The sequence below is a fragment of the Schistocerca gregaria genome, chromosome 1 (genome assembly GCF_023897955.1).
Source record: "Schistocerca gregaria isolate iqSchGreg1 chromosome 1, iqSchGreg1.2, whole genome shotgun sequence".
NCBI classification, from domain to species: Eukaryota; Metazoa; Arthropoda; class Insecta; order Orthoptera; family Acrididae; genus Schistocerca; species Schistocerca gregaria.
Genome location: NC_064920.1, coordinates 522,099,704 through 522,126,785, shown reverse-complemented (window position 1 = coordinate 522,126,785; position 27,082 = coordinate 522,099,704). Strand labels below are relative to the sequence as shown.

The following is a 27,082-nucleotide window of genomic DNA, read 5'->3' as shown; positions in this document are numbered from 1 at the left end:
AAGTTACTGTATCTGTAACTTACTGTCGTCGAAAGAACGTACAAACTTAATAGCAAATATTTTCATGGTTTATAAGCAGATGTATGTCATAACTGTCAAGCGAATTATTATAAAATTCAAACAGAAAGATTTCACAACTAAATAAATGTACGAAAGTATTTAATAATGCATATTAAGGTTAACTGACACAAATGCTGAAACTGGTGAATACGAAAGAAAGTTAAACGCTGATTGTGTAAAAACTGGAAATAAGCAGCGAGAGCTAACTTATTTTGCAATTTATTTTGACTCGGTAGATAAGAATTTTCAGATGCAACCTGGAATGCGTGGTCTACTTTGCAGTCATTACGTATCTGGTAAGTTCTAAACGTGCTGTAAACGCCTCGAATTAAGAATGGGGCTCATTACTTTTATTCGCTACTGTGCGAATATGTTACCTGAATATTTTTCAGTTTCTTTTGTGGTGTCTCATATGAGGTGAGTACACTTAATACAGTTCTTTATTTATAACAACGTTTCGAACACTACCACCATCATATATACAGGGTGGTCCATTGATCATGACCGGGCCAAATACCTCACGAAATAAGGCTCAAACGAAAAAACTACAAAGAGCGAAACTTGTCTAGCTTGAAGGGGGGAAACAGATGGCCCTATGATTGGCCCGCTAGATGGCGCTGCCATAGGTCAAACGGATATCAACTGCGTTTTTTAAAATAGGAACTCCCATTTTTTATTACATATTCTTGTAGTACGTAAAGAAATATGAATGTTTTAGTTGGATCACTTTTTTTTCGCTTTGTGATAAATGGCGCTGTAAGAGTCACAAACTTATGGCTCACAATTTTAGACGAACGGTATGTAACAGGCAGGTTTTTTAAATTAAAATACAGAACGTAGGTACGTTTGAACATTTTATTCCGGTTGTTCCAATTTGATACATGTACCTTTGTGAACTTCTCATTTCTGAGAACGCATGCCGTTACAGCGTGATTACCTGTAAATACCACATTAATGCAATAAATACTCAAAATGATGTCCGTCAACCTCAATGCGTTTGGCAATATGTGTAACGACATTCCTCACAACAGCGAGTAGTTCGCCTTCCGTAATGTTCGCACAATGCATTGACAATGCGCTGACGCATGGTGTCAGGTTTGTCGGTGGATCACGACAGCAAATATCCTGCCACTTCCTCCATAGAAAGAAATCTGGGGACGTCAGATCCGGTGAACATGCTGGCCATGGTACGGTGCTTCGACGACCAATTCACGTCATGAAATATGCTATTCAATATCGCTTTAACCGCACGCGAGCTACGTGCCGGACATCCATCATGTTAGGAGTACATCGCCATTCTGTCATGCAGTGAAACATCTTGTAGCAACATCGGTAGAACATTAGGTAGGAAATCAGCATACATTGCACCATTTAGATTGCCATCGATAAAATGGGGGCTAATTATCCTTCCTCCCATAATGCCGCACCATAATTAACCCGACAAGGTCACTGATGTTCCACTTGTCGCAGCCATCGTGGATTTTCCGTTGCCCAATAGCGCATATTATGCCGGTTTACGTTACCGCTGTTGGTGAATGGCGCTTCGTCGTTAAGTAGAACGCATAAAAAAAAAAAAACTGTCATCGTCCCGTAATTTCTCTTGTGCCCAGTGGCAGAACTGTACCCGACGTTCCAAGTCGTCGCCATGCAATTCCTGGTGCATAGAAATATGGTACTGGTGCAATCGATGTTGATGTAGCATTCTCAACACCGACGTTTTTGAGATTTCCGATTCTCACGCAATTTGTCTGCTACTGATGTGCGGATTAGCCGCGACAGCAGCTAAAACACCTACTTGGGCATCATCATTTGTTGCAGGTCGTGGTCGACGTTTCACATGTGGCTGAACACTTCCTGTTTCTTTAAATAACGTAACTATCCGGCGAACGGTCCGGACACTTGGATGATGTCGTCTAGGATACCGAGCAGCATACATAGCACACGCCCGTTGGGCAGTTTGATCACAACAGCCATACAACAACACGATATCGACCTTTTCCGCAATTGGTAAACGGTCCATTTTAACACGGGTAATGTATCACGTAGCAAATACCGTCCGCACTGGCGGAATGTTACGTGATACCACGTACTTCTACGTTTGTGACTATTACAGCGCCATCTATCACAAATCGAAAAAAGTGGTCCAAACTAAAACATTCATAGTTCTTTACGTACTACACGAATATGTAATAAAAATGGGGATTCCTGTTAAAAAAAATACGCAGTTGATATCCGTTTGACCTATGGCAGCGCTATCTAGCGGGCCAACCATAGCGCCATCTGATTTCCCCCATAAAGCTAGACGAGTTTTGTTCTTTGTAGTTTTTTTCGTTTGATGCTTATTTCGTGAGATATTCGACCTGGTCACATCAATGGACCACCCTGTATAATTAAGATGAAAAGAATATACCAATGAAAGGTGTTAAAAATGACAAATTATAAAATAATTAAAAAGTAAAAAATTTGGTAAAGCAAAGTTCAGTGCCAGTTAATAATAAAATCTATGCCTAAGCATGTGGAGCTGGCACCTGATGGTATCTACAGAATCACCTCGCCTCCCTGTATGTACTTCCTTTTCATTTTTCCCGTTCAAGGATATTTAACGCGTGGTCCTTAAAGTAGATGCCGTCTGCATTTGTAACATCAAGTAAAGTTGTGCATCATTCTGGAAAACAGTTAGGACATTAACGGCCGAAGTGGCAGTTCTGGTCCACAGCGCAGGCTGAGTCGAAAGTCTTTAGCTCGTTAACTTGAAGAGATCATAACATGTGTTTCGCCGTCTTTATGTTTTATCATAGTAATGGGAAGATGTTTTTAAGAGGTAATCGTGCAGACGTCCATATAATACAACCCGGCGTACAACCGACTTCAACGTAGTAACTACGGCAACAGCTTGAGTTAAGTCCTGCATTCGACCAGTCTTGCAGACAGCTTTAAATAGTGAACGTGTGACCGTAGTTTGTCAACGTTGTTATGTGAATACTGCAATGGAGAATCATGTCTAAATCAAGTGTTCAAGATATTCTCCAGAATGTTTTAAATTCGAGAAAAAGTGTTTGCAAAGTCAGTGCCGCGAACCTTGACTTCAAAACAAAAACAATGATGCGTGTACTTCTTCCGCGGACTGTTCTTATATTGAAAAAAAAAAGCATCCCGGGTGACGAGACTTGGTGTTATCAACACGAACCTACCACAATACGCCAAAGTAAATTAATTAAAGAGTCAACGATTTTGACGACACAACCGCCAATCTGACTTTTCGACAGTTTCACGTGGCTTTATGAACTTCCTGTGTGTTGTACTCAAGTGGGATGCTGGAAGGGGGGGGGGGGGGGGGGGGGAGGCATTAAAACAACCACTTTAACTTTTCTCTATCTTTTATTAATTCAGTCTCGAAACTTTTTGGACTGACGGGGTGTATCTTCATTCGTAGAATTACGACAGCAACCCGAATGCACTTCATGATAAACTGCTTTTAAACGTAAAATTTCCACGTAACTATCACTACAGGACAAAGTGCTATTCACGAACAATCGCCGTATGTTACATACTAAACAGCCCAGAGGTTCAGATGATGTACATTTAGAACGGAGAGCTTCATTTGGAAAATAACTTTAAGTATCCCTCAAATGCTAGATATGAATATTGTGGCTTTTCCAAAACTTATTCCAGTCACACCATACTTATGATGGTCACTGTAAATTTAAAATTGTAACTGTAATGATAGTGACCCAACTTGAGATGTCTCCAGCTACAAGGCAGGTTTTTTTATTGTATTGTAAATGTAGTTCAGCTGTCAAACAAACTGCAAGCGCTGTGCACCATGTTTTCGGCAAGCTTAAGAAAACAGAGGTGTCAGTATGGATAAAATAGCTGATCCACTGGCCAACGATTGTCCATTCACAGCAGTTGAAAAGCATCCCTTAACATAGGCGTGAGGTACGAAATATCGATCCGAAGAAACAATCTGACATTTGTAATAAAAAGCAAAATTCACCATATGTTAAATTAAGCGAATGGAAGGAATAAATAATTTTTTGGTAATAGCGTAGAGCATAGGATGTTACAGGAATTAGAAAGAAAACTGTCTCTAAAGTACAGACATTGTGCTATTATTGCTCTTATCAATAATATGCATAATAGTGGCACTCTTTTATTAATAGTTATTTGGGTGGAAATTAGTCATCTCTACATGGCTAAAAGACTCAAGGTGTTTTTTCATCGATGGTAACATAGCCCATTTCGACAGCAGGGTACGTGGATGTCTAACGTCGTCCGATAATTCTTTGAAGTGTAGCATGTTCATAACCTTCTAACCAAAGACAATTAGAAAAGAAGAAATAGTACGCAACCTATATTTTATACTTTTTACTGCACCAAAACATTTTTCCGGACCTACGCTCCATTTTCATGAGAGGTACAAGCAATACAACTTTGTACATTACTTGAAGATAGATCATAGGCTGCTAAATCCGCTGTAATGCATTAAAAAAATAAAAAAGTGGGTGCTTGAGTAAAAAACAGACCACGTCCAATTTTGATTTTTCGAGTTGCTTTTTCTAGCAAAGACAGAAATCTTTAAGGGGGGGAGGGGGAACGGGATGTACTACACTGTGTATTTCTCCGTCAAATTTTAACGTTTCGATGTTCGTCTAAGTGAGACCTCCCTGTTCAATAATATAAATAAGCCATGTCCATCGAGTGCAAGTTAAAATTTATTGGTAGTGAGATACGAGAGATCTTATTGTTCCTCGCTTCATGCAGTAGACCCGCAGCCTGTTCCGTCTTCACTGTTCATCAGTGGTCCTACATTTTTCTTTGTTTTTGGTTTCTAATTGTGTTGACTGCTTAACTGACCTGTCTTTCCCCATACTGTTGATATGTTGTATCCATTTCATGCAGCCTTGCTCCGCTTTTTAATTTTTTAATACAATATATGTTAAGTTCGTCTCTTATAGTTTTGTATTTGATCTCCGGGTGTACATATTTTAAATTTCCTTAAAAATTTCATTTCAGTCAATTGTATTCAGTTTTCATTTCTCTTAGTTTATGTTGAAGATTCGCTTTCAACTATTACACTAGGGGTAGCCATCACTTTTGTAAAATTTTAGCTTTCTGTCCTTCTTTATCTTTTCACCAGATAAGAGGGTTATTTCACCATATCACTTCATACGGAAAGATCTGTATTTAGGGCTTTTGATGGGCTGGAGAACTGCAGTCCGTTAAGAAATGGGGCTACACTAAATGTTTAAATGAAGATTTTAATCCGTCTTGTCATACTGCAGAGAAAGAGACTTGCGAAATAAGTACTAAATTTAAGACTGATGACCATTCTTGAAATCAATAACGAAGGGAGACACTGAAAAATGCTTATGAGCTTGTGGAAAGTTGAGACAGCAAGCGAGAGACTCTGTAAAGCTACGGAACTCCAGAAAACTTCTTCCTTGCATAGCTCCTCTGTGCCATCTTCTATCAGAATCTGACAGCAGAGGATGGATTTAATGATTATGACGAGAGTTATGAATATGTGAGTAAACCAGCAGCTTCAGTGCTGGTAGAGAAGGAGTAAATCGTGATTTCATAATGTTTAGGTACATCATCTATGTAAGGTCTTTGCTTGATTCTCATATTTTCAGATGAAAATGTGCAGCGTGAAGGACATGGTCAAGGTTTCCTCAAAATGGGCGTAGCTCTACAGTAAAAGTGAGGATTTTTTTTTGCCAAAGCGACCTCTGGAAGCCAAATTTTATCGTAACTATAATTTTCTAATGCTGATCATATCGGAACAATGTGACGGTACATTTAGAGGGGCCATTAGTTGGGAAACACCGACTTTTTGCGCTCCCCTCATTCTCTCTAGCACTGGGGCATACGTTTCGTCTTCTTGCTCTGTTAATTGATTGTATCAGTAAAAATCGAGCTCCCGTTGGTCAATCTGCTACCACACTGCCACCCACTGCCATGCTAGGTCATCTCAGGTGAATTTCAGACAACGTTGTCGTCCGGAAACCACAGATGCCACTCTACAAAATGGAAGAAACACTTTGCACATCCGTATGGTGTTCACACATAGCCTCTGATTTTTTGCAGCCACTATGGTTCCATAACTAGTCTAGGTATGACAAAGGCTTCGTGGTAAACGTGACCCTCGGACGGGTTCACTTGCTGCGTAGCTCGGGAAGATAAGTTGTCCTCCCTATTTCACCATGTCTCTCACAACAGACACGTCTTTCACCGGGAACCACTAGCCAGCGAGATGTTATTCACCTTTCGGCCGAGTTACGGCCGCAATCAACAGGTTTCCCCAATTGGCTCCAACGAAACATCGATCGTGATCTGTGCACATTCCGACAAAATTCGCTCTTAAATGTATCATCACAAAAAAAAACAAAAGAAAACGAAATTTTAATGTATTCTATTATCAGAAGATGGGCATGGTCTATCTTTTTATTCAAGGGTCCATATGTGGTTAAAGAACATTCTTCTCCCACAGTACCAGTTAAAGTAAACAATAAGAGACACGACGTAGACACAACAGTAGTATGGACAGTGACAGAAAAAGTTGTCGAAGCTGAGACGTATGTCTGTACTCACTAGCTCGTAGTCGTAGAAGTAGGGCCTGAGTATGAGTCGGCGCGCAGCGACTGCGGCAGCCAGCTTTCGCAGCAGCATGCACAGGCGACGCTCCTCGCACTGAGACAATTCCCTCACGTGTTGTGCGTCCGCCCACTGCGGTTGCACCTCCGCCGAGCAGGGCGCATCTGTTAAGGCCGTGTTACATGTCACGCGGGCCCATTAATCCTTGTCGGCACAGCCCAAAAAGAAAATACATGATCAGAATTGACACAAATATACTATGAAGGTTTGAATCGCCTGACGTGATAGTCCACTCAACAGCGGTAGCGTTTATTGTGAGATGTGATGCTTTTGTTGCGTGTATGGTGTAGTGTCTATGCGAACATAACTCTTTGAATCTTCCTCTATCCAGTGATATGCGCAATGTGTTTCTGTTAAAATGGCTCTGAGCACTATGCGACTTAACTTCTGAGGTCATCAGTCGCCTGGAACTTAGAACTAATTAAACCTAACTAACCTAAGGACATCACACATATCCATGCCCGAGGCAGATTTCGAACCTGCGACCGTAGCGGTCGCTCGGTTCCCGACTGTTTCGCCTAGAACCGCACGGCCACTCCGGCCGGCAATGTGTTTCTGTCTTTGATAGTTTGTCTGTAATAAACAACTGAAATCAGTTCTTTCTTTGTGAATCATCCTGTAGTAGTACTAGAAAAAAGGATTACTACAAAAATAGTGCGTGAAACACAGCCCACAGATGGTTGGTAAATACAAACTAATGAGAACATCTATCAAATTATTTAGCAAAAATCAGAAGTAATAACAAATCGATGGTCAATCTTCTTGAGAATCCTCTACTAAACAAAACAGAACAGGCTAACGAAACAAATATGCCTGTATTTCTGGACAAAGAATTCAGTAATAGCATGAAATAGCATAAATACAAGAAACTGACTAGAAAGAAATAAAATCAAAGAACAAAACAACAGAAAGAAAAGTTTTTACTAAAAAAATACAAAATTTATAAGGCCTTCAAGGCAGAAGAAATAATCGGGAACGACACGGTTAGAAGATAGGAAAAGGCAACATGCTGACAAGATAAAGGAGCACTGGAAAAATAGATGACAATAAAGAAAGAAGAGTAACTATAGTTCTTACGTGATCCTTATTGGTCAATTGGAAGATAAAGAAAACAACAATTTATTAAATTTAAAGATCTCACTAAAACAATTCAGACAATGCAGTCGAAAGGAAAGCTAAATTGGAAATATATTGACTCAAACAAGATATGTTCTTCCAGTGAAGCATAGCTGAAATATTGCAATTGTATCACCAAATCATTATGACTCTGTGCATCATGAACAGTAATTCTGAACAGGATAGCAGACACCAAACATCGACGACAGAGAACGAAAACGGTATAGGAGATTGCGTGACCTCAATCCTTAGAATATCAGTTCAGAGAAAAGAAGAAAGCAAGAGGTCATATGCTACACAAACATTCACAGTGATATTGATTAAACATCGAGTGCAATTTCGCGGTCGTAAAAGAGAATGAGATCAGACAGACTCACAAGGCAAGTAACTGAATTTAATGGAATTAGGGCCATGGTAAAGATAGAAAGCAATAATAACATAAAAAATAGAAAACGTTTCCAACCGACAACGATCACACAAAAAATATTGACTACCGGGATAATTTTAGACCAAAAATTCTTAGAAATTATGCGGAACAAGAGTAACTATTCCAATAACTTACGGAAATGAAACCGGGTACCGTCCTCGATTACCGCCGATGTTTCGAAACGTGAACCACCCGCGAGCGAATGAGAAAAACGTAGTGGAATATCAGTTAAATGAATGTATCACAAAAGATAAGCACTTTACGTCTCGTTTATGACATATATGCACACAAGCAATAATTCGCTATCTACTTAACATTAAGAACTCCCACTTAGTTTCTTGTCCTTTTTTTGTTTTACGCGTTTGCGATCGCTCGGAGTTCAGCAGACGTCAGTGCAGCCTGCTTGCCACACTCGCCAACTAGGAAGACGATTAATTCCACCAAGAAATTAATACCTTGTGAAATTATCACACCACAGAATGATACTGAAAAAGCCAAACACTCTCTCCGCTACATGCTGAAGCAGAAGAATTTCAATTTATCAATAAAGAAATTAATAAAAATATTTATATAACCAGAAATGAATCAATTATCTTCCCCTGATTAATCAGTAATGACCTGTTAATTCTGGAACACCGACACAGTGAGCACACAGTTCAGAAAGATAAAACCACCTGGTGATATTTGCTTTAAATTAAAGGAGAGTCGCCTTATTAAAGTAGTTGCAGGACGGCTCGAACGAAAATAATCAGTAAAATGAAAGTGAATCTACTGACTCAATTCGATTCACACATCAAGTGTTTGCAAATACAAGATTTTTTCTCAACCAGATAAAGCCACTGTACATGAAGTACAATAAAAATCCCAATTATTCCTGGAATATAAATTAAAAACTGATTTCGGAAATAAAATTTGAAAGCAGAAGGCACCTGAAAGCTATTTGGAAGGCCGTTAACTTCTTGGGCAAACTACTTATCAGAGCCTGGGCAGCTCGCAAATGCAGCAATTCCGCCGAAGCTCGGAACACGATCTTCGTAGTACAAACCCTCAACCAAATAGCAACACAGGCCGGCGGGAGGCACTGACGAGTTGCGAGCTGCACAGACTGCAAGCAGCACAAATTCTATTCTTGACCATAGTCAGCAACAAGAAGAGCCAGGGCGGGCCGGACACTACTCGTAACTCTATGAAGAAGACGTCGCTCTGCTGTGCCAGACAGCACCGCCCAGCAACCCGTCTGCTGCCCGTCTGCTCTCCAACCCCTTTACTTTGCTCTCACACATGGAGGGAGCCAATCACAGGGTTTCGCACCACGACAAGCGTGAATTTATATTTCCACACCACATTGCAAGGAGGGCCTGCCTAAATTTTCCCGTTCGCTCCTGTTGCATTGCCGCAAACTAGTCAGAAGCTGGCTATAGGCAGTACTCTCTTTCCTTACTGGCTGCACGTTTACTGTGCGAAAAGTCGCTTATTTCTCACACTGTGTGCGAAAATAAAGGTGTGGCTTCCCCTCTGCTATGCATACAGGGAACGCCCAATTGCGTTTCTCAGTAGCCACACGAAGAACAGCCCAGCACGCAGCAGACAGGTGGACAATGGTACGGCCAGCCAGAAAATAGCCCTCGGATGGCTGTCTCACGGGGCCCATTCGAAAAATTCGGGGAACATCTCGAGACGCAGCTATTCATCCACAATCCGCCTCAAGCGTGTGGGTAGCCACGCGTCTCTCGTCCCACCAGCGGGGAGCTTTAGCGAACGCTGAATTTCACCAACACCTGCCCTGCCCTCCTTCCAGAAAGTCCCGGTCAATGCAATACATTACGTAATGTGTCTAATCAGTATCGTCATAACACTTACAAAAAACTGCACCTGGGATGATGAATCCCAGCAACTCGGCAAGAAGAAAGAATTACCTTGATACACTTCATTTAGAGCTGATTCCAAAACTATAATGTTGCATGTTTATCATTTTCTTGCAATTTGCAGGTTAACCAGAGCGTCAGGAAGAACATTGGCGGCACTCTCGTTTGCCTTCCTGTACGACTGACAGTCGATTCCGACAGAAGATAAATTTATAACGTGGCTGTTGGAAACTTGAATTAAAGTGATCCTGGAATGCCTTATCTGACTCTTACAATTAATTACGTGCTGGAGCTGATAAACAACACGAGTGTTGTTGAAACTATGAGGACATATAAATTTACTTTTTTCTGACTGATATACAATTATCGGTAAACCTTTCTTGATGAAAGGTAGCGTATTTCCTTTGGGCTTTAACCATATTAATGCAATGTTATTGACGAAGTCTTTATGTATTTTATGACTCAGTGAAGAAGATGAGAACATGTTCTGCATCATGGTGACAGATACTGGTGCATATATGAAGAAAACAGAAGCGCTTAAGATTTTACTGTTGCAAATTTATGCAAGTAACGGGTCTGCTTCAAGAACTGCGCAAAGTGGTGGAAGAATTAAGATGCTTCAATCCTGCAGTGAATATAGTAAAGGTGTTCGGCTCCCTGGAGAGTAAACTCTTGTGGAAAGTGTTACCAGAAAAAAATCTTAAGAAGATAAGTTTCTAGTTTTACGATGAAGTTTTTTGCAGCCTTATCAGATTATGCAAACCCAATATCATTCAAATTTTGGGTTTTAGAATAAGTTACGAACCTATGACGCAAATCAGTCCTCTGCTGACGAAAATAGCAAACTAATCTTCTCATGTTCATCGACGTGAAACGTAACCAAGACTTCTCCGAAGCTAAATTTTAACATTATGTTTAGAACACTGGAGTTCATATCTACTAGTTTTCGTTTACACTGAAACAGTTAATGAAAGTACACGTTTCATTTTTTAACACTTTACAAGGTTCTGCTTGCCCTGGATCCAGAGAATTCGCACAGAAACCGCTGTTTTTAAAGTATATAAAAAAGCAAGAATTTAGAGCCGGTCTATTACAGATCACACTTCAGTAACTGGGCACTAGCAATCAAATGACTTGATAAAGGACTTCCTTGAGTGTGTGCTCGGGAAATAAGAAATTCCATTACCAAGGAGGAACAGCTTGTTGATATTAGAGATTGTATTTCTATTAAAAGTAAGGAAGATGGCGGTAAGGAATTGGCGGTTAAATTTTATTCGTGGCGTCAGCTCGGTACTAAAGGGGGAAGCAGAGGGCTCCTTGGTGAACTATTCTCCAAGCGACGTTGTTGTATTCAGGTTCTGCCCTCTGACGTGAAGCGAAATGGAGAGAAATATTTCTACATTTGGAATTTTTTTTTTGAGAGAATAAAGAAAGACATTGATTCCATAGAATTTGACGTAATATTAGTAGTACAGTGTAAGAAACGTAAACAATAGTCGTTAAGAACGTGAAATTGTTGCCATTGATCTTAAGAATTGTTAAAAGAGCGTCAGCGTCTGCTGCGAGTCTCTATTATGAATTAGTTCATTCTTTTAAAATGTAGTTGGTGTATTTTTAGTAAGTATTTCACATATTTAGCGTGTGTCTCCGACATTTTTAGTGCAGAAATGCATTCATATTTTGGTAACACATACAGGTTAGTGCACAGCAGCCACAGCCTCCAGCTATAAGATAAACACGCCCAATCACCCAGTGAAAACACGTCGAATCATCTAGCGAAAACCCGTCAGCCTGCTGCAATGACTGGCATACAGCTTTTAATAGCTTTTTATCTTATGCAAAGCTGTCACCAATCTGACGTTTGACTTGAGCACCACATCGGTTTACTAGGTATGGTGCTATTAGATGTGGTACGCCTTTGTCTTTCTCTGACCTTCAAAAGACGTACCCACGCAATTACGCGTGAAGCTACAGTTTATTCCGGTCAACAATGCCACACAATCATTTTTTTATCACGCTGCATCTCGGCATTTTTCACATCAACGAACATTTCCAAAAGTGAGAGAAGTCACAAATAAAAATGCCGGGACTAACAGGAATTCGAACACAAGACCTTTGGATCTGTAATCGGGCACTTTACCACACTTTTTTTCTCTACGTCATCTTTCTTCTTTGGGAGATCGGTTTTGTGCAGATGTCGCGTGACGTCTCTTAAAGTACGTGAAATTCACAATGCGTGGTGGCCTATTGTTGGACCATATAGACTAAACTGCGAATGGATAATGGAAACTGCTAAAATAGCTCTGCTATGAAAGGAGTTTCTTACTATAGTCATGCGGTACGTGTTATGTGCTACTTAAGTATTTAGTATCTGGCTCAGGCTTTAACACCCAGGTGGCTTGAGAATGTGCAAAGATGTGTTTAACTGCAGGGAGATTGGAAAATCTAACTAGCAGAGACTTGAAGAAGCTGCATAATATCTAGTGAAATTCTACTTAGAGAACTGAAAGTATCAGTTTTCACAACGTAGTATACAAATATCGTTCATCTATTTCTATAATGCTCCCATAGTGGCTCTTAAGGTAAAAAAAATGTCGGCTAATACGACGCACAGTGTTATATAAGGAATGAATGTCCTCCGATTTCTTCCGTGGAATGCCCATGAGCATACATCAGTGCGCGATTTACATTGATTTATGTTGGATTACTACCGACATTTGTAGAAGGGAACTGGCTGTGGTTTTGTGAATCACTCTGACGTGATTTCTGTAAATATGTAAAACGCGAAGTGGTACTCCAGAAGTGGATTTGAGGCCCACTCTCGTACAGACCGTATATGAGGTGGCGTAGTGGCTGAAGCACTAGACTCGTACTCCGGGGGGAGAGGGACTCAATATACTGCTCAGCTATAGGATTTACTTTTCCCGTGGTTTCCCCTAATCGGTTGGGGCGATTTCCAGCATTGGTCCTTTGACAACAAGGCTAATTTCCTTCCCCACCATTGTCCTATTCGTATGTGTACCGTGGCTCAGTGACCTTCTCGTAGAAGAGTAATTAAAGCCATGTTTTCGATCCTGTTTTTTCGCATTACTACGAGTTCAGTACCTTTCTTTGTAGAACACAAACAGATCTGTGCCAACAAAGATAAACTGGGTTAAAAATGGAGGAACTTCCGTTCATCTATATGTATGAAATTCTCCAAAATGTACGTCACACCATGCTCCTGCCCAATACTCCATACGATTTCATCCGATGAAAATCTTTGCGTGTCGTGTAAGCGCATACTACGATTCTCTAGCAGTGTAGTCGACTTAGGTGTGCAGGATGACTAGTGAATCCCATATACACCGACGTGACAAAAATCATGGGACAGCGATATGCACATACACAGATGGCGGTAGTCTCACGTACAGAAGGTACACTATGTGATCAAAAGTATCCGGACACCCCCAAAAATATAAGTTTATCATGTTAGATGCATTGTGCTCCCACCTACTGCCTAGTACCCAATATCAGCGACCTCGTTAGCCATTAGACATTGTGAGAGAGAAAAATGGGGCGCTCTGCAGAACTCACGGACTTCGAACGTGGTCAGGTGATTGGGTGTCATATGTGTCTTATGTCTGTACGCGAGATTACTACACTCCTACACATCTCTAGGCCCACTATTTCCGATATGATAGTGAAATGGAAACGTGAAGCGACACGTACAGCACAAAAGCGTACAGGCCGACCTCGTCTGTTGACTGACAGAGACCACCGACAGTTGAAGAGTGTCGTAATATGTAATAGGCAGACACTATCCAGATCATGACGCAGGAATGCCAAACTGCTTCAGGATCCACTGCAAGTACTAAGCCAGTTAGGCGGGAGGTGAGAAAACTTGGATATCATGGTCGAGCGGCTGCTCATAAGCCACACATCACCCCGGTAAGTGCCAAACGACGCCTCACTTGGTGTAAGGAGCGTAAACATTGGACGACTAAACAGTGGAAAAACGTTGTGTGGAGTGACGAATCACGGTACACAATGTGGTAGGGTGTGGGTATGGCGAATGCCCGGTGAACTTCATCTGCCAGCGTGTGTAGTGCCAACAGCAAAATTCGGAGGCGGTGGTGTTGTGGTGTGGTCGTGTTTTTCATGGAGGTGGCTTGCACCTCTTGTTGTTTTGCGTGGCACTATCACAGGACAGGCCTATATTGATGTTTTAAGCACCTTCTTGTTTCCCAACGTTGCACGGCCTGTGACGGACTGGTTACACGACAATAACATCACTGTAATCGACTGGCCTGCACAGTGTTCTGACATAAATCCTATAGAACACCTTTGGGTTCTTTTGGAACGCCGACTTCGTGCCAGGCCTCACCGGCCGACATCGATACCTCTTTTCACTGCAATACTTCGTGAAGAATGGGCTGCGATTCCTCAGGAAACCTTCCAGCACTTAATTGAACGTATGCTTGTGGGAGTGGAAGCTGTCAACAAGGCTAAGGGTGGGCCAACACCACACTGGATACCAACGTTACCGATGGAAGGCACCACGGACTTGTACGTCATTTTCAGCCAGGTGTCCGGATACTTTTGATCACATAATGTATAAATGGGCAGTGCACGGGCGGACTTGTCATTTGTACTCAGATGATTCAAGTGAAAAATTTCCTACGTAACTATGGCCGCACGACTGAAATTAACATCTTGAATGCGGAATGGTATTTAGAGTTAGGTGCATCGGGCATTCCCTTTCGGATATCGTTAGGGAATTCAATATTCAGAGATCCACAGAGTCAAGAGTGCGCCGAGAACACCAAACTTCAGGCGTTACATCTCACCACGGAGGACCCAGTGGCAGACGGTCAGCACTTAACGACCAAGAACAGCGACGTTTGCTAGAGTAGTCGTTGCCAACAGAAGAGCAACACTGCGTGAAATAATCGTAGGAATCAATGTAGGACATACAACGAACGCATCCGATAAGACAGTGCGGCGAAATTTGGCGTTAATGGGCTATGGCAGCAGACGACCGTCGCGAGCGCCTTTACTAACAGCACGATATCGCCTGCAGCGCCTCTTATGGACTCATGGCCATATCGGTTGGACCTCAGACGACAGGAAAACCGTGACCTGGTGAGGTGAGACCCTATTTCAGTTGCTAAGAGCTAGTGGAAGAGATCGAGTGTGTCGCAGAACTCCAAAAATATGAATACCCTGTACAGTATCTCTAACGGTTGTTAATATTATGCGTCGCTCACACTGCATCCAACAATGGCAAACCGGCGGTCTGCATAAATCCGCTGATACTAAAATCAACGCAATCTGTTCAGCACAAATGTCGAAGAACGGACTACAGGCAGATGGGGGAAATTTTATTCGTATGTGTATTGGCTGGTATGTCACATCACTGATTGTCTCTTGATACAGCCCATCGTCTCACCAGCCAGATTGTTTCGCGTTCGCTACTCTTTCGAGACAGGCTTACTGTAAAATGAGGGGCAGAGATAAGGCACTGTTCTCAAAATGACTACATATTTAATTGGTGAAAGCATATGCAACACAGACAGTATCAGAACGCCCAGAACGACTGTAAAGAATTTACTGTTTGCATTGTTACACATTCTACAATAATTTGTCTTGTTTGTGTAGACACACATTATATGCTGCACAGAGGTTAGTAATTACTACACACATAAAAAAATGTTTTGCATCACCTCAGTTCCGAGAGTTCCGGAACCTGTACAGAAAATGCGAATAGGAATCAACATAAACATCATTTCCGCCCTTTTCATTGCTCATGAAAATCACACATTGCATGTTGTATCACCATACAGCAAGACCTTCGGAGGTGGTGGTCCAGATTGCTGTACACACCGGTACCTCTGATACCCAGTAGCACGCCCTCTTGCATTTATGCATGTCTGTATTCGTCGTGGCATACTATCCACAAGTTCATCAAAGCACTGTTGGTCCAGATTGTCCCACTCCTCAACTGAAATTCGGCGTAGATCCCTCAGAGTGGTTGGTGGGTCAGGTCGTCCGTAAACAACCCTTTTCAATCTATCCCAGGCATGTTCGATAGGGTTCATGTCTGGAGAACATGCTGGCCACTCTGCTCGAGCGATGTCGTTATCCTGAAGGAAGTCATTCACAAGATGTGCACGATGGAGGCGCGACTTGTCGTACATGAAGACGACTGCCTTGCCAATATGCTGCCGATATGGCTGCGCTATCGGTCGGAGGATGGCATTCGCGTATCGTACAGCCGTTACGGCGCCTTCGATGTACGTCGGCCCCACATAATGCCACCCCAAAACAGCAGGGAACCTCCACCTTGCTGTACTCGCTGGACAGTGTGTTTAAGGCGTTCAGCGTGATCGGGTTGCCTTCAAACACGCCTTGACGATTGTCTGGTCGAAAGCATATGCGACACTCATCGGTGAAGAGAACGTGATACCAATCCTGATCGGTCCATTTGACATGTTGTTGGGCCCATCTGTACCGCGCTGCATGGTGTCGTGGTTGCAAAGATGGACCTCGCCATGGGCGTCGGGAGTGAAGTTGGGCATCATGCAGCCTATCGTGCACAGTTTGACTCATAACATGACATCCTGTGGCTGCACGAAAAGCATTATCCAACATGGTGGTGATTCTGTCAAGGTTCCTCCGAGCCATAATCCGTAGGTAGCGGTCATCCACTGCAGTAGTACCCTTGAGCGGCCTGAGCGAGACATGTCATCGACAGTTTCTGCCTCTCTGTGTCTCCTCCATGTCCGAACAACATCGCTTTGGTTCACTCCAAGACGCCTGGACACTCCCCTCTTGAGATCTCTTCCTTGCACAAAGGTACAATGCGGACGCGATCGAACCACGGTATTGACCGTCTAGGCAGGACCGTCAAGGCATAATTGAACTACAGACAACACGAGCCATGTACCTCCTTCCTAGTGGAATGAGTGGAACTGAGCGGCTGTCGGTCCCCTCCGACTAATGGTCGCTGCTCACGCATGGTTGTTTACGTCTTTGAGCGGATTTAGTGACATCTCTGAACAGTCAAAGGCACTGTGTCTGTGATACAATATCCACGGTCAGGAGTTCTAGGAATTGTGGTGATGCAAAACGTTTTTTGACATGTGAAGTAACCAAAGATAAGTATGAAAATAATGGGAGCAATCTAAAATAGAATGAGAATTATTTAGCTGAGACAATATATAACTGATTCGGTAGAAAGGGGTAATTGATGAAAGCTGTATGTACGTGGGCAGGCTGAAAAGTAATGCCTCCTATCATTTTACGTGAAAACTCTTGAAGATTTTTAATAAAACAAACATTATTAACATTCTACATCTTTATTCTTCATGTCTACACGTTTATTTCTCCACATAATTATCCTGGCGACGATCGCATATCTCCCGAGATATCACTTTTTTGATACTATCACTGTAAAATGTATGTTGACGGAGTCACAGCCTCTCCTTTGCTTGCAACACTTCATCACTGTCAAAGTGAAATCTTCGAAGGTATTCTTTACGTTTTGGAAACGGATGAAAAACAGATGGGACCAAGCCGGTATTATATGGAGGATGATCAACGACAGTGAACTTAAGGCGTCGGACTGTTGCCGATGTCGGAGCGCTTGTGCGTGGTCTGATATTGTAATGCTGGAGCAAAGGGTACTTCATGAGTGGGCGAACTCTTCGAATTCGTGCTTTCCGTTTTCTAAGGGTCTGTCACAACCGATACAGTTACGTTACACACCGTCATGGTACAATTCGGAGCCCTCTAGTGGCAGAGGATTGCAACTTGAGTCAGTAAAGCGGGAAAGTCGACCGAACAATATGCATGACATGTAATACATCAACCGATATCGAGAATAGAATAAAAATTTCAGGGGCATTACATTTCAGTATCGAGAATAGAATAAAAAGTTAGAGGCATTACATTTCAGGACGCCCTGAATTACTGCACTACTGTGCGATGGGCGTTAGGAAATAAACTCGAAATGCACGATACCCTTATCACAAAGCTTTTGACCACCCATTCGTATATCTAAACTTCGCCAGCCACCGTAAGGTATGTTGCGAAGGGTGCTTGGTTTATCACTGTCATGTCCTCCTTCAATGTTATTTTCGTGAATCATGGTTGGGAAGAAAGCCTGTGAATGGCTCCGATTTTATATTTCCTCGCCGTGGCTATTTCGCGTAACGTATATTGCCCTATTCTTCTTGTAAAGCACGCTCTCGGAATTTCAACTGTAAAACTCTCTTCTGTAGGACCTAACACTGTAGTTTACTGAACACCTAAGTAACGGCTTAGTAAATGATCTCCTGAGGAGACGCGCAACTCTTCGCTGGATCTTCTCTTTCATACTCCGAAGAGAGAAAACTTATTCCATAATGAATAGCAAATGGTGGACTGTGGTACATGTATCGCGTTGCTATATCAGCGTGGCACGAACATTACAAAACAAACTCGAAGAGCGTGGAACACTTGTAAAAAAAGCTTTAGATAAGGGTCTGGATTGATGAAGATTACTCAAGAATCGGTCGAATGAATGATTTGTAAGCCACTTGTTTCGTGAAATAAATACGCTTTCTGTACATGGAAAATCTAATGAAGTTATGATAAATGTTGCACTGTGAATAGCAATCCACATACAATATTTTTTTACTGTATCGATCATAGATAAAAAATTAGATTTTGTGAGGAATTATAGGCCACACAGTAGACTTCAAAAAGTGCTTGTCAGCTGACATTCTTATGTGACTTCACATTCTTAACACGATTTGAATTCAAAGCAGCAACATTTCTAGGAGTTCAACAGATATAAATTTTTGAAGAAAAGTCAAACAAGTGACGTTGAGAAAGCAAATCCACAACGCAGTAAATTCCAGATCCTGCATTTCGGTAAACTGCACAGGCAGCAGTCTGCATCCTAAAAGAAATTGGATAGACATTTCTCATTTACACACGTCAGAATATATTTAAATGATGTCGATGCCTGCATATCTTTCTAAGCGACAAAGCGAGTGGGTGCGGAGAAGAGGTTCCAGGACACACACTTCTCAAGCGGTGTAAGAACACAATCACGTAGACGACGGCGTCAGTAGCTTCAGTGGAAAAATGATTAGTTTACTAGCAACAGGAGTGCCAGATTTCCGAGCACAGTCTGTTCTGAAAGCAGCATGGCTTCATTTATACTTTAAACTGGTTATACATAATGTGACATAAATATTTAAGAGGGTCAGTGATTATTAACGGCCATGCCGCAGTGGATACACTGGTTCCAGTCAGATTACCAAAGTCAAGCGCTGTCGGGCATGGCCAGTACTTGGATGGGTGACCATCTGGGCCGTCATGCGCTGTTGCCATTTTTCGGGGTGTACTCGGCCTCATGATGCCATTTGAGGAGCTACTCCAACGAATAGTAGCGGCTCCGGTCAAAGAAAACTATCGTAACGACCGGGAGAGCGGTGTGCTGACCACACGCCCCTCCTATCGGCATCCTCAGTGAGGATGACACGGCGGTAGGATGGTCCCGTCGGGCCAAATGCAGCCTGATGACGGGGTGCTAAATGTTTATTGGACGATTCATGATACTATATTAAATTTTCACTAATACTGAACGGAAATATATGATCTTGCCACCATGTAAAGTAATGACTTCTGATTCCATACACAACCTAGAATGGTTAGTTTGAACTAATTTGGGACATCACATGAATCTACCAGCAAGGTAAAGGGTGCTTCGAGTGTAAGAGCGTAAATATTTCCTACGAAGCCCAAGGAAGTCATTCCGGGGAGTGAGCGAAAAGTTTCAAACCTTGAAAAAATTCAGAGAAGAGAAAAAGCTAGCAGTTGCAGTTATCAACACTACACTGATGATGAAGCAGATTCTATGGAAGAAAACTGCATTCGATCTCGTGCAGACTTCAATAAGACATTGCTTACAGTGTAATGATCTGTTAAAGACACCATGCAGACCTTCTCTGCAAAAATTGCATGGCCAGTACCGATCCACCTAAGAATTTGCCGGAATTAATCAATGACAAATGAAATGATATTTACTTTATATGGGAAGCAGGTAGGCACATTTGGAAATATGGAGATCAGAAGTGATAGCCGGAGTCAAACAAGTTGGGGACTGGGCTAGTTTTTATTCACGAGACAAGTGTCAATGGACACATCTTGTTGGCATTTCGGACCATACGTTAAGTTCATAGCTTACGGATAGTTGCAGGAACATGCGTTCCTTTACGAAGATAGACTCCACTGTGTTGGCTTACCTGCATTTTGGGGTATCTTAATGGAGGCACGCCAGGTCGGTAGAGTCAACCGACAAAATCCTCTGTAAATGGGAACCCAGGTCGCCGGCTTTATTGTTTATTGTTTCATCAAGGTGAAAGTTAGCATCCAATTAATTACCTGCACACTTCTGACAGAAGAGAGAAAGTGCGTTACCACCGGCATTGAGAATATCACATGAAATCTGATTATGTGCGGTTGGCGATATTGTCAGTACTGCCTGTACAATTTTCACATTTCACATGCAGCTCGCAACAAGAACATTGAAAGTCGCTCATGCTTCCTATTTCGGGGTGGTAGTAAGATTATGCAATCAAAATGCATAGTTATGCTGTGGTCAGATTGTGTGGTGCAGAACTAGTTCTTTGGTGGTTTTACTCTTTTCTACACTGGCTCCACACAAGCACCGCTGTCGTAGCTACAAGCCATTTACAGCCCAAATGAAACAGCGTGACAGACATATTTCCTCAAGATCGATCATTCTCCACCGTTTGAGATTACTCATGAACTAAAACTGCGCTTACCGGGTATCTAACCAGATTTGTGACTGGATTCAAGACTTCCTTGCAAATAGAAATCAACACGACGCTCATAAGGGGACAAAATCCACATATGCAAAAATAATATCAGAAGTACCCCAGAGAAGTGCTATATACATTCTAGATAAAAAAAAGGCACATGACGGAGGAATCATCCGAATGGGTCGTAAATCGGCAGATGCCATGTAGATGTACAGGCAAACAAATGATTGCAATTTCAGAAAAATTGGATGATTTATTCAAGAGAAAGAACTTCATAAATTGGTCAAAACAGTACCGCGTTGCTCCACATCTGGCCTTTATGCAAGCAGTTTTTAGGCTTGGCATTGGTTGATAGAGTTACTGGATGTTCTACTGAGGGATATCGTGCCATATTCTGTTCAACTGGCGCGTCTGATAGACGCTGGTTGGAGGGTCCTATCCATAATGCTCCAAACGTTCTCAATTGGGGAGAGATCTGGCAACGTTTCTGGCCAAGGTACGGTTTGGGAAGCACGAAGACAAACACTAGAAAGTCTCGCCGTGTGCGGGCGGGCATTGTTTTACTGAAATGTAAGCACAGGATGGCTTGGCTTGGAGGGCAACAAAATGAGACGTAAAATATCGTCGATGTACCGTTGTGCTGTAAAGAAGACGTCTTGCTATGACAAGAAATGGCATCTCAGACCGTCATTCCTCTGTGTCGGGCCGTATAGAGGGCGACAAACAGGTTGGTATTCCATTGCTTTTCAGAGCATCTCCAGCTACGTCTTGGCTGTTCATCAGGGCTCAATCCGAAGATCTTGGCTATTCATCTGGGCTCAATTCGAAGACAATTCTACTCCAGTCAACGACAGTCCAGGCCAAATATTGATGTTGCGATACCACCGTTCAACTTTGTCTTCGACTCTGAATGGGAAGCAGAGGTTTTGATGTGGTGTATACTTAGGTTCTTTATGAGGTGAGTGAACAACTGATACTCAGATTGCCATCCTTTGTCTGAGATGACGATTTCTGGAACTCCAAAACGTGCGATCCATGATAATCAGAGTGCTTGCAACCCTTTCTGCAGATATGTCCTTCAGTGGAACTACCCGTGACCAACGTGTAAAACCTGCCGATCATTGGTAAGCGATGGATGAAGCATTGGGAACAAGGTAATGATACCACTAAATCAACATGTGTATGCGAGAAGCGACTGTCAGCTTCACTAAACCCCCCACAAGCACTAGCTATATGTTTTGAAGTTTTTGCTCGTTGACGGCGAACACATATTTTCGCCGTAAGATTTATGTCTTATTTCATTGAAGGCCAAATGAAGTTCTGTCGAATTAAGTCTTCTGTGCCATTGCTACCAGGGTGAGCCAAGTCATATAGTGCACGGAAGACTTTTTGTCGTAGGATGGAGCGACATATGGCCTGAGTTTACCTGTAGAATTATCACGAAATAGCTGTGATCCATCAGATAACAATATTGTTTCAAACAGTAGGGTGCAGGAGTCTGAATTTTTCACTTTGACCAGTTGTGGGTCACTGTTTTGTGGCTTTGCATTATGTTCATGTGAAATGCTGGCACGTAACACGATTTTTGCAATTCTGGAACATGTATCAGCAGGAATGTTGTGTCCTTCAAGAAGATATCGAATATCTGTGGTGAAGTGACTAAGAAATTCCAAATCACGCAAGTGCCTGTGTGTTACTTTTTACGCGCGCTGTTTTAAGGCAAATGTTAATGGCTTGTGATCGTATTGGTAAGGAACCTGGAGAAACACTAGTGGTTCAGGTATTGGTGAGGGACCTGGAGACAAACGCAAGTGGTTCAGGTGTTCCTTCTCGCAATTTGTGTCAAGAAGCATCAATAGCATGGTCCGAAGGATCATTCATTATAATTAACGGAAGATCTGTCGAGGGATGATCGACCTGAGTTGCACCCAGTCGTTCTTCTTTTAACTTATTAATGACTGGACTGCTACACTGCTCGTTGTAAAAGGACGATTATCCTTCCTCTTTGTGTTTTTTGCAGAAATTAAACAAAGGTTGTTGGATTTCTTCAGTATATGGTAGCAAATATCTGTAGAAATTCCACCATTCCTAGAAAGGGATATAGTTCTACTGTTTTAGGACGAGTGAACTTACTTGATTATTTTCGCTCTATCTTTTAACGGTAAAATACCTTGATGTGACTCATTATAACCCAAAAATGACATGTCTTTCCCTCGAAAAATGCATTTTGCCAAGTTAATGTTAAAATAACACTTATCCAGCCGTTGAAGAAGCTGTTGCAGATCCATTTTATGTTCCTCGCCTGATGCTGAAGCAACAAGAATATCATATAAATAGGAATACACGAAAGTCAAATCATTCAAAATGTTATGAATAAATCGTTGGAATGTTTGCAATGCACTGCATAGACCAAATGGCGTCTTCGGTAATTCGAAAAGTCCAGATGGTGTGGTGACAGTTGTTTTAGGCATATCTTCTGGAGCAACAGGAATGTGGTGATAAGCTCAGATAAGGGGATCTCAAGTTGATTCCACATTTCTAGATTTCCGGAAAGCTTTTGACACCGTTCCTCACAAGCGACTTCTAATCAAGCTGAGGAGCTATGGGGTATCGTCTCAGTTGTGCGACTGGATTCGTGATTTCCTGTCAGGAAGGTCGCAGTTCGTAGTAATAGACGGCAAATCATCGAGTAAAACTGAAGTGATATCAGGTGTTCCCCAGGGAAGCGTCCTGGGACCTCTACTGTTCCTGATCTATATAAATGACCTGGGTGACAATCTGAGCAGTTCTCTTAGACTGTTCGCAGATGATGCTGTAATTTACCGTCTAGTAAGGTCATCCGAAGACCAGTATCAGCTGCAAAGCGATTTAGAAAAGATTGCTGTATGGTGTGTCAGGTGGCAGTTGACGCTAAATAACGATAAGTGTGAGATGATCCACATGAGTTCCAAAAGAAATCCGTTGGAATTCGATTACTCGATAAATAGTACAATTCTCAAGGCTGTCAATTCAACTAAGTACCTGGGTGTTAAAATTACGAACAACTTCAGTTGGAAGGACCACATAGATAATATTGTCGGGAAGGCGAGCCAAAGGTTGCGTTTCATTGGCAGGACACTTAGAAGATGCAACAAGTCCACTAAAGAGACAGCTTACACTACACTCGTTCGTCCTCTGTTAGAATATTGCTGCGCGGTGTGGGATCCTTACCAGGTGGGATTGACGGAGGACATCGAGAGGGTGCAAAGAAGGGCAGCTCGTTTTGTATTATCGCGTTATAGGGGAGAGAGTGTGGCAGATATGATACACGAGTTGGGATGGAAGTCATTACAGCATAGACGTTTTTCGTCGCGGCGAGACCTTTTTACGAAATTTCAGTCACCAACTTTCTCTTCCGAATGCGAAAATATTTTGTTGAGCCCAACCTACATAGGTAGGAATGATCATCAAAATAAAATAAGAGAAATCAGAGCTCGAACAGAAAGGTTTAGGTGTTCGTTTTTCCCGCTCGCTGTTCGGGAGTGGAATAGTAGAGAGATAGTATGATTGTGGTTCGATGAACCCTCTGCCAAGCACTTAAATGTGAATTGCAGAGTAGTCATGTAGATGTAGATGTAAGGGCAATTTAAAGAGTATCTTGCTGAAGAACTGACAATTGAAATCTTGTAAATGCAATATGGGATAGTGGTCTGGGACTGTGACAGCATTTAAAACTCTGGTAAGTCCACGGGGACGCCAGGGTTCATCTTTCTTTGCAACTAGATGGAGGGGACTAGACCAGCAGCTTTTAGAAGGTTGATCGTTCGTCTCCTGAAATTCAAGTTTTGCACGCACTATTTTTTTCTGTTGACAGGCGTATGGCTCATGCAGCCTTGGATGTCCTGTTGTTGTAATGTTGTATTGCACAGTAACTCCGGGAAAATCGTAATTAAGTTTCTCCTTGAGAACTTCAGGCTCTCTCTTTAGTAAGTCTATATATTTATGCAGTGGGTCAAACAAAAACACTAAAATGCCAGTAATTATGTCTGCAGAGCCTGTACTAGCGATTTAAGTTTTTCGGTTGAGTAACTAGTGTCCTAGTTGTCCGCCTGAGAGTTAATGGGCTGATGAAAAACAATTGCACATGGTAGTGTTCATCTCTTCGCTTTCTGTTTGAATTTATAATGATACTGTGCATGCAGTTGTCATTTCGATCAGCTTCTCGATCGTGTCCCAGTTCATAGTTACTGAATCTGGGTCGTTAGTTCTGAAAGATGTCTTTTGATATGGGAAAGACTGTCATCTTGAGATAGGGCGAAACTGGCTGGGCCTCATAATCTCCACAGTTTTATCGAACACAAAAGTCGTTGCTTCGAGATTTACATCTTAACCAATTACTGATATAGAATGATCGGTTGGTAGTCGTTGACGAAAAAAAGTTCTTCGAAAATCATCGGTTACTTGCGTTCTGGCAAGAGCAGGCACCTTTCGGGGAAAGGCAGATCGCTCTTTGCACCCTAGTTCCACTTCGGATACCATTTTTTTTTAAAAACTTCGAGTGTTTCCGAATCGTCAGATTCTGCGGTAAGACGTGTTTTTAAGTCTGTGTATGGAGAGGCTGGTGATGTTTTGGACATGGTAATTAATTAGCGCAGCAACTTTGCTAGGCATCCCAAAGCGAAATTATACTAGTCATGTCGTTGGTAATATTTGCGGTGATAAATTAGGACTCCACTTGCAAAAACCATGTCTTTACATTTTTTTGGATAGACAGGTGGCATTTTCATGCCACACGTGGTATTTCCATATTGGTGTCGTTCAACGATGAGTTTGTTGTACAAAACGTAGTTAAAATACCGCAGTAAAATCGAAATAATGTTTGGAGTTATTCTTCTGTGTTCACTATCACGTCGTGCTCGCCAATTGTGGATTCTAGTAAATATAGTTATTTATTTCCCACCACGCAAAGGAAACTACCATGAATGCGCTCGTGATATATCTTTTTTAATATCAGTTGTAATGGAAAAGATAAACAGATAAACAAGAGACTACTTACTCCAATGTTTACCTATAATTTTCACAGAGTTTACATTCCACAGTGTCCTTTACAGCCATGGACGCGTTTAAAAGTGCTTTTGTGAATATTGTAGTCGTATGTGTTCATGTGGAATTGATCCTCGGCTGAGTGGGTACCTTGACCATGTATGAGCGAGCAGAGCTGCCGGTAGAGGATGCGACCGCCGTTGGTTCGGAAGTGAGCCGCCACCTGGGCAGCCTCAAGGTCACTCAGCCCAATCGCCTGGCGCACAGCGTTGCAGAACTCCGACTCTGCAATCAAAAATATATCGCAGGTTGGCAAGGTCTATATTGGGCGTTATTACTTCGTGGCACTGTGGCTTCTTTCGTAATACATAATCACTAACGAAACTACCAGAACGCAAGTTTACTGGAGTGGACATTTTTCGCGTCAGATTTCCGTTCATAGACAAAACGCCTTTTTCGCGCTGTAGTGTTGGCCATTATTACAAAAAAGGAGTTTGGTTTATTACATGAAAGCCATCATCAGCAGATGACAGCTATGTTTCGCATGTCCTAGTGTTTATTGTGTTTTCTATAGTGTTCTCTCAAACAAACTGACACTCTTGCGCTTCGCTTAGGAAAATTCTCTGCATATTCGCATCAAAATTACTCGTTTTCTCGTTCTTTCAAGCCTTATTCTATGTATAATATGAGACGTAAACTCTGAATGTAGGATCTGTAACTAACAAACAGTTCTTCTATCAAAGCTAACACAGTTCTCTTGTTAAAAATCTTAAATGACTTCCGGATCATCAGTTAAGTGTCTTCATCAAATACTACACACGAAAGGAGGACAGAAAAAAAACTGCGACACAATGTACTGAGGAAGTTCCTATTTCAAGCACAAGTTCATCTTTCAAAAAATTGTTCAAATGGCGCCGAGCACTATGGGATTTAACACATGAGGTCATCAGTCCCCTAGAACTTAGAACTACTTAAACCTAGCTAACCTAAGGACATCACACACATCCATGCCCGAGGCAGGACTCGAACCTGCGACCGTAGCGGTCGCGCAGTTGTTTCTGCGAACAAGTAAGTTGGTTAAGCCATATTACAATGTTACTTTGTAGTTAGAAATCCAG

At 42.0% G+C, this 27,082-nt stretch overlaps 1 protein-coding gene and 1 pseudogene across 2 annotated transcripts in view; one reads left to right on the top strand and one right to left on the bottom strand.

The window, feature by feature from the left end:
* Nucleotides 1–27,082, bottom strand: part of LOC126354919 (uncharacterized) — a 514,129-nt gene that overhangs the window by 475,872 nt on the left and 11,175 nt on the right. For both annotated transcript variants that reach the window (XM_050005014.1, XM_050005024.1), the window contains exons 3-4: nt 26,115–26,249; nt 6,655–6,821 (exon numbers count right to left, since the gene is read on the bottom strand). In XM_050005014.1, coding sequence (XP_049860971.1) covers nt 6,655–6,821; nt 26,115–26,249 — 302 coding nt within the window. The remainder of the gene's footprint in view (nt 1–6,654; nt 6,822–26,114; nt 26,250–27,082) is intronic.
* Nucleotides 19,370–19,487, top strand: LOC126291180 (5S ribosomal RNA; annotated as a pseudogene).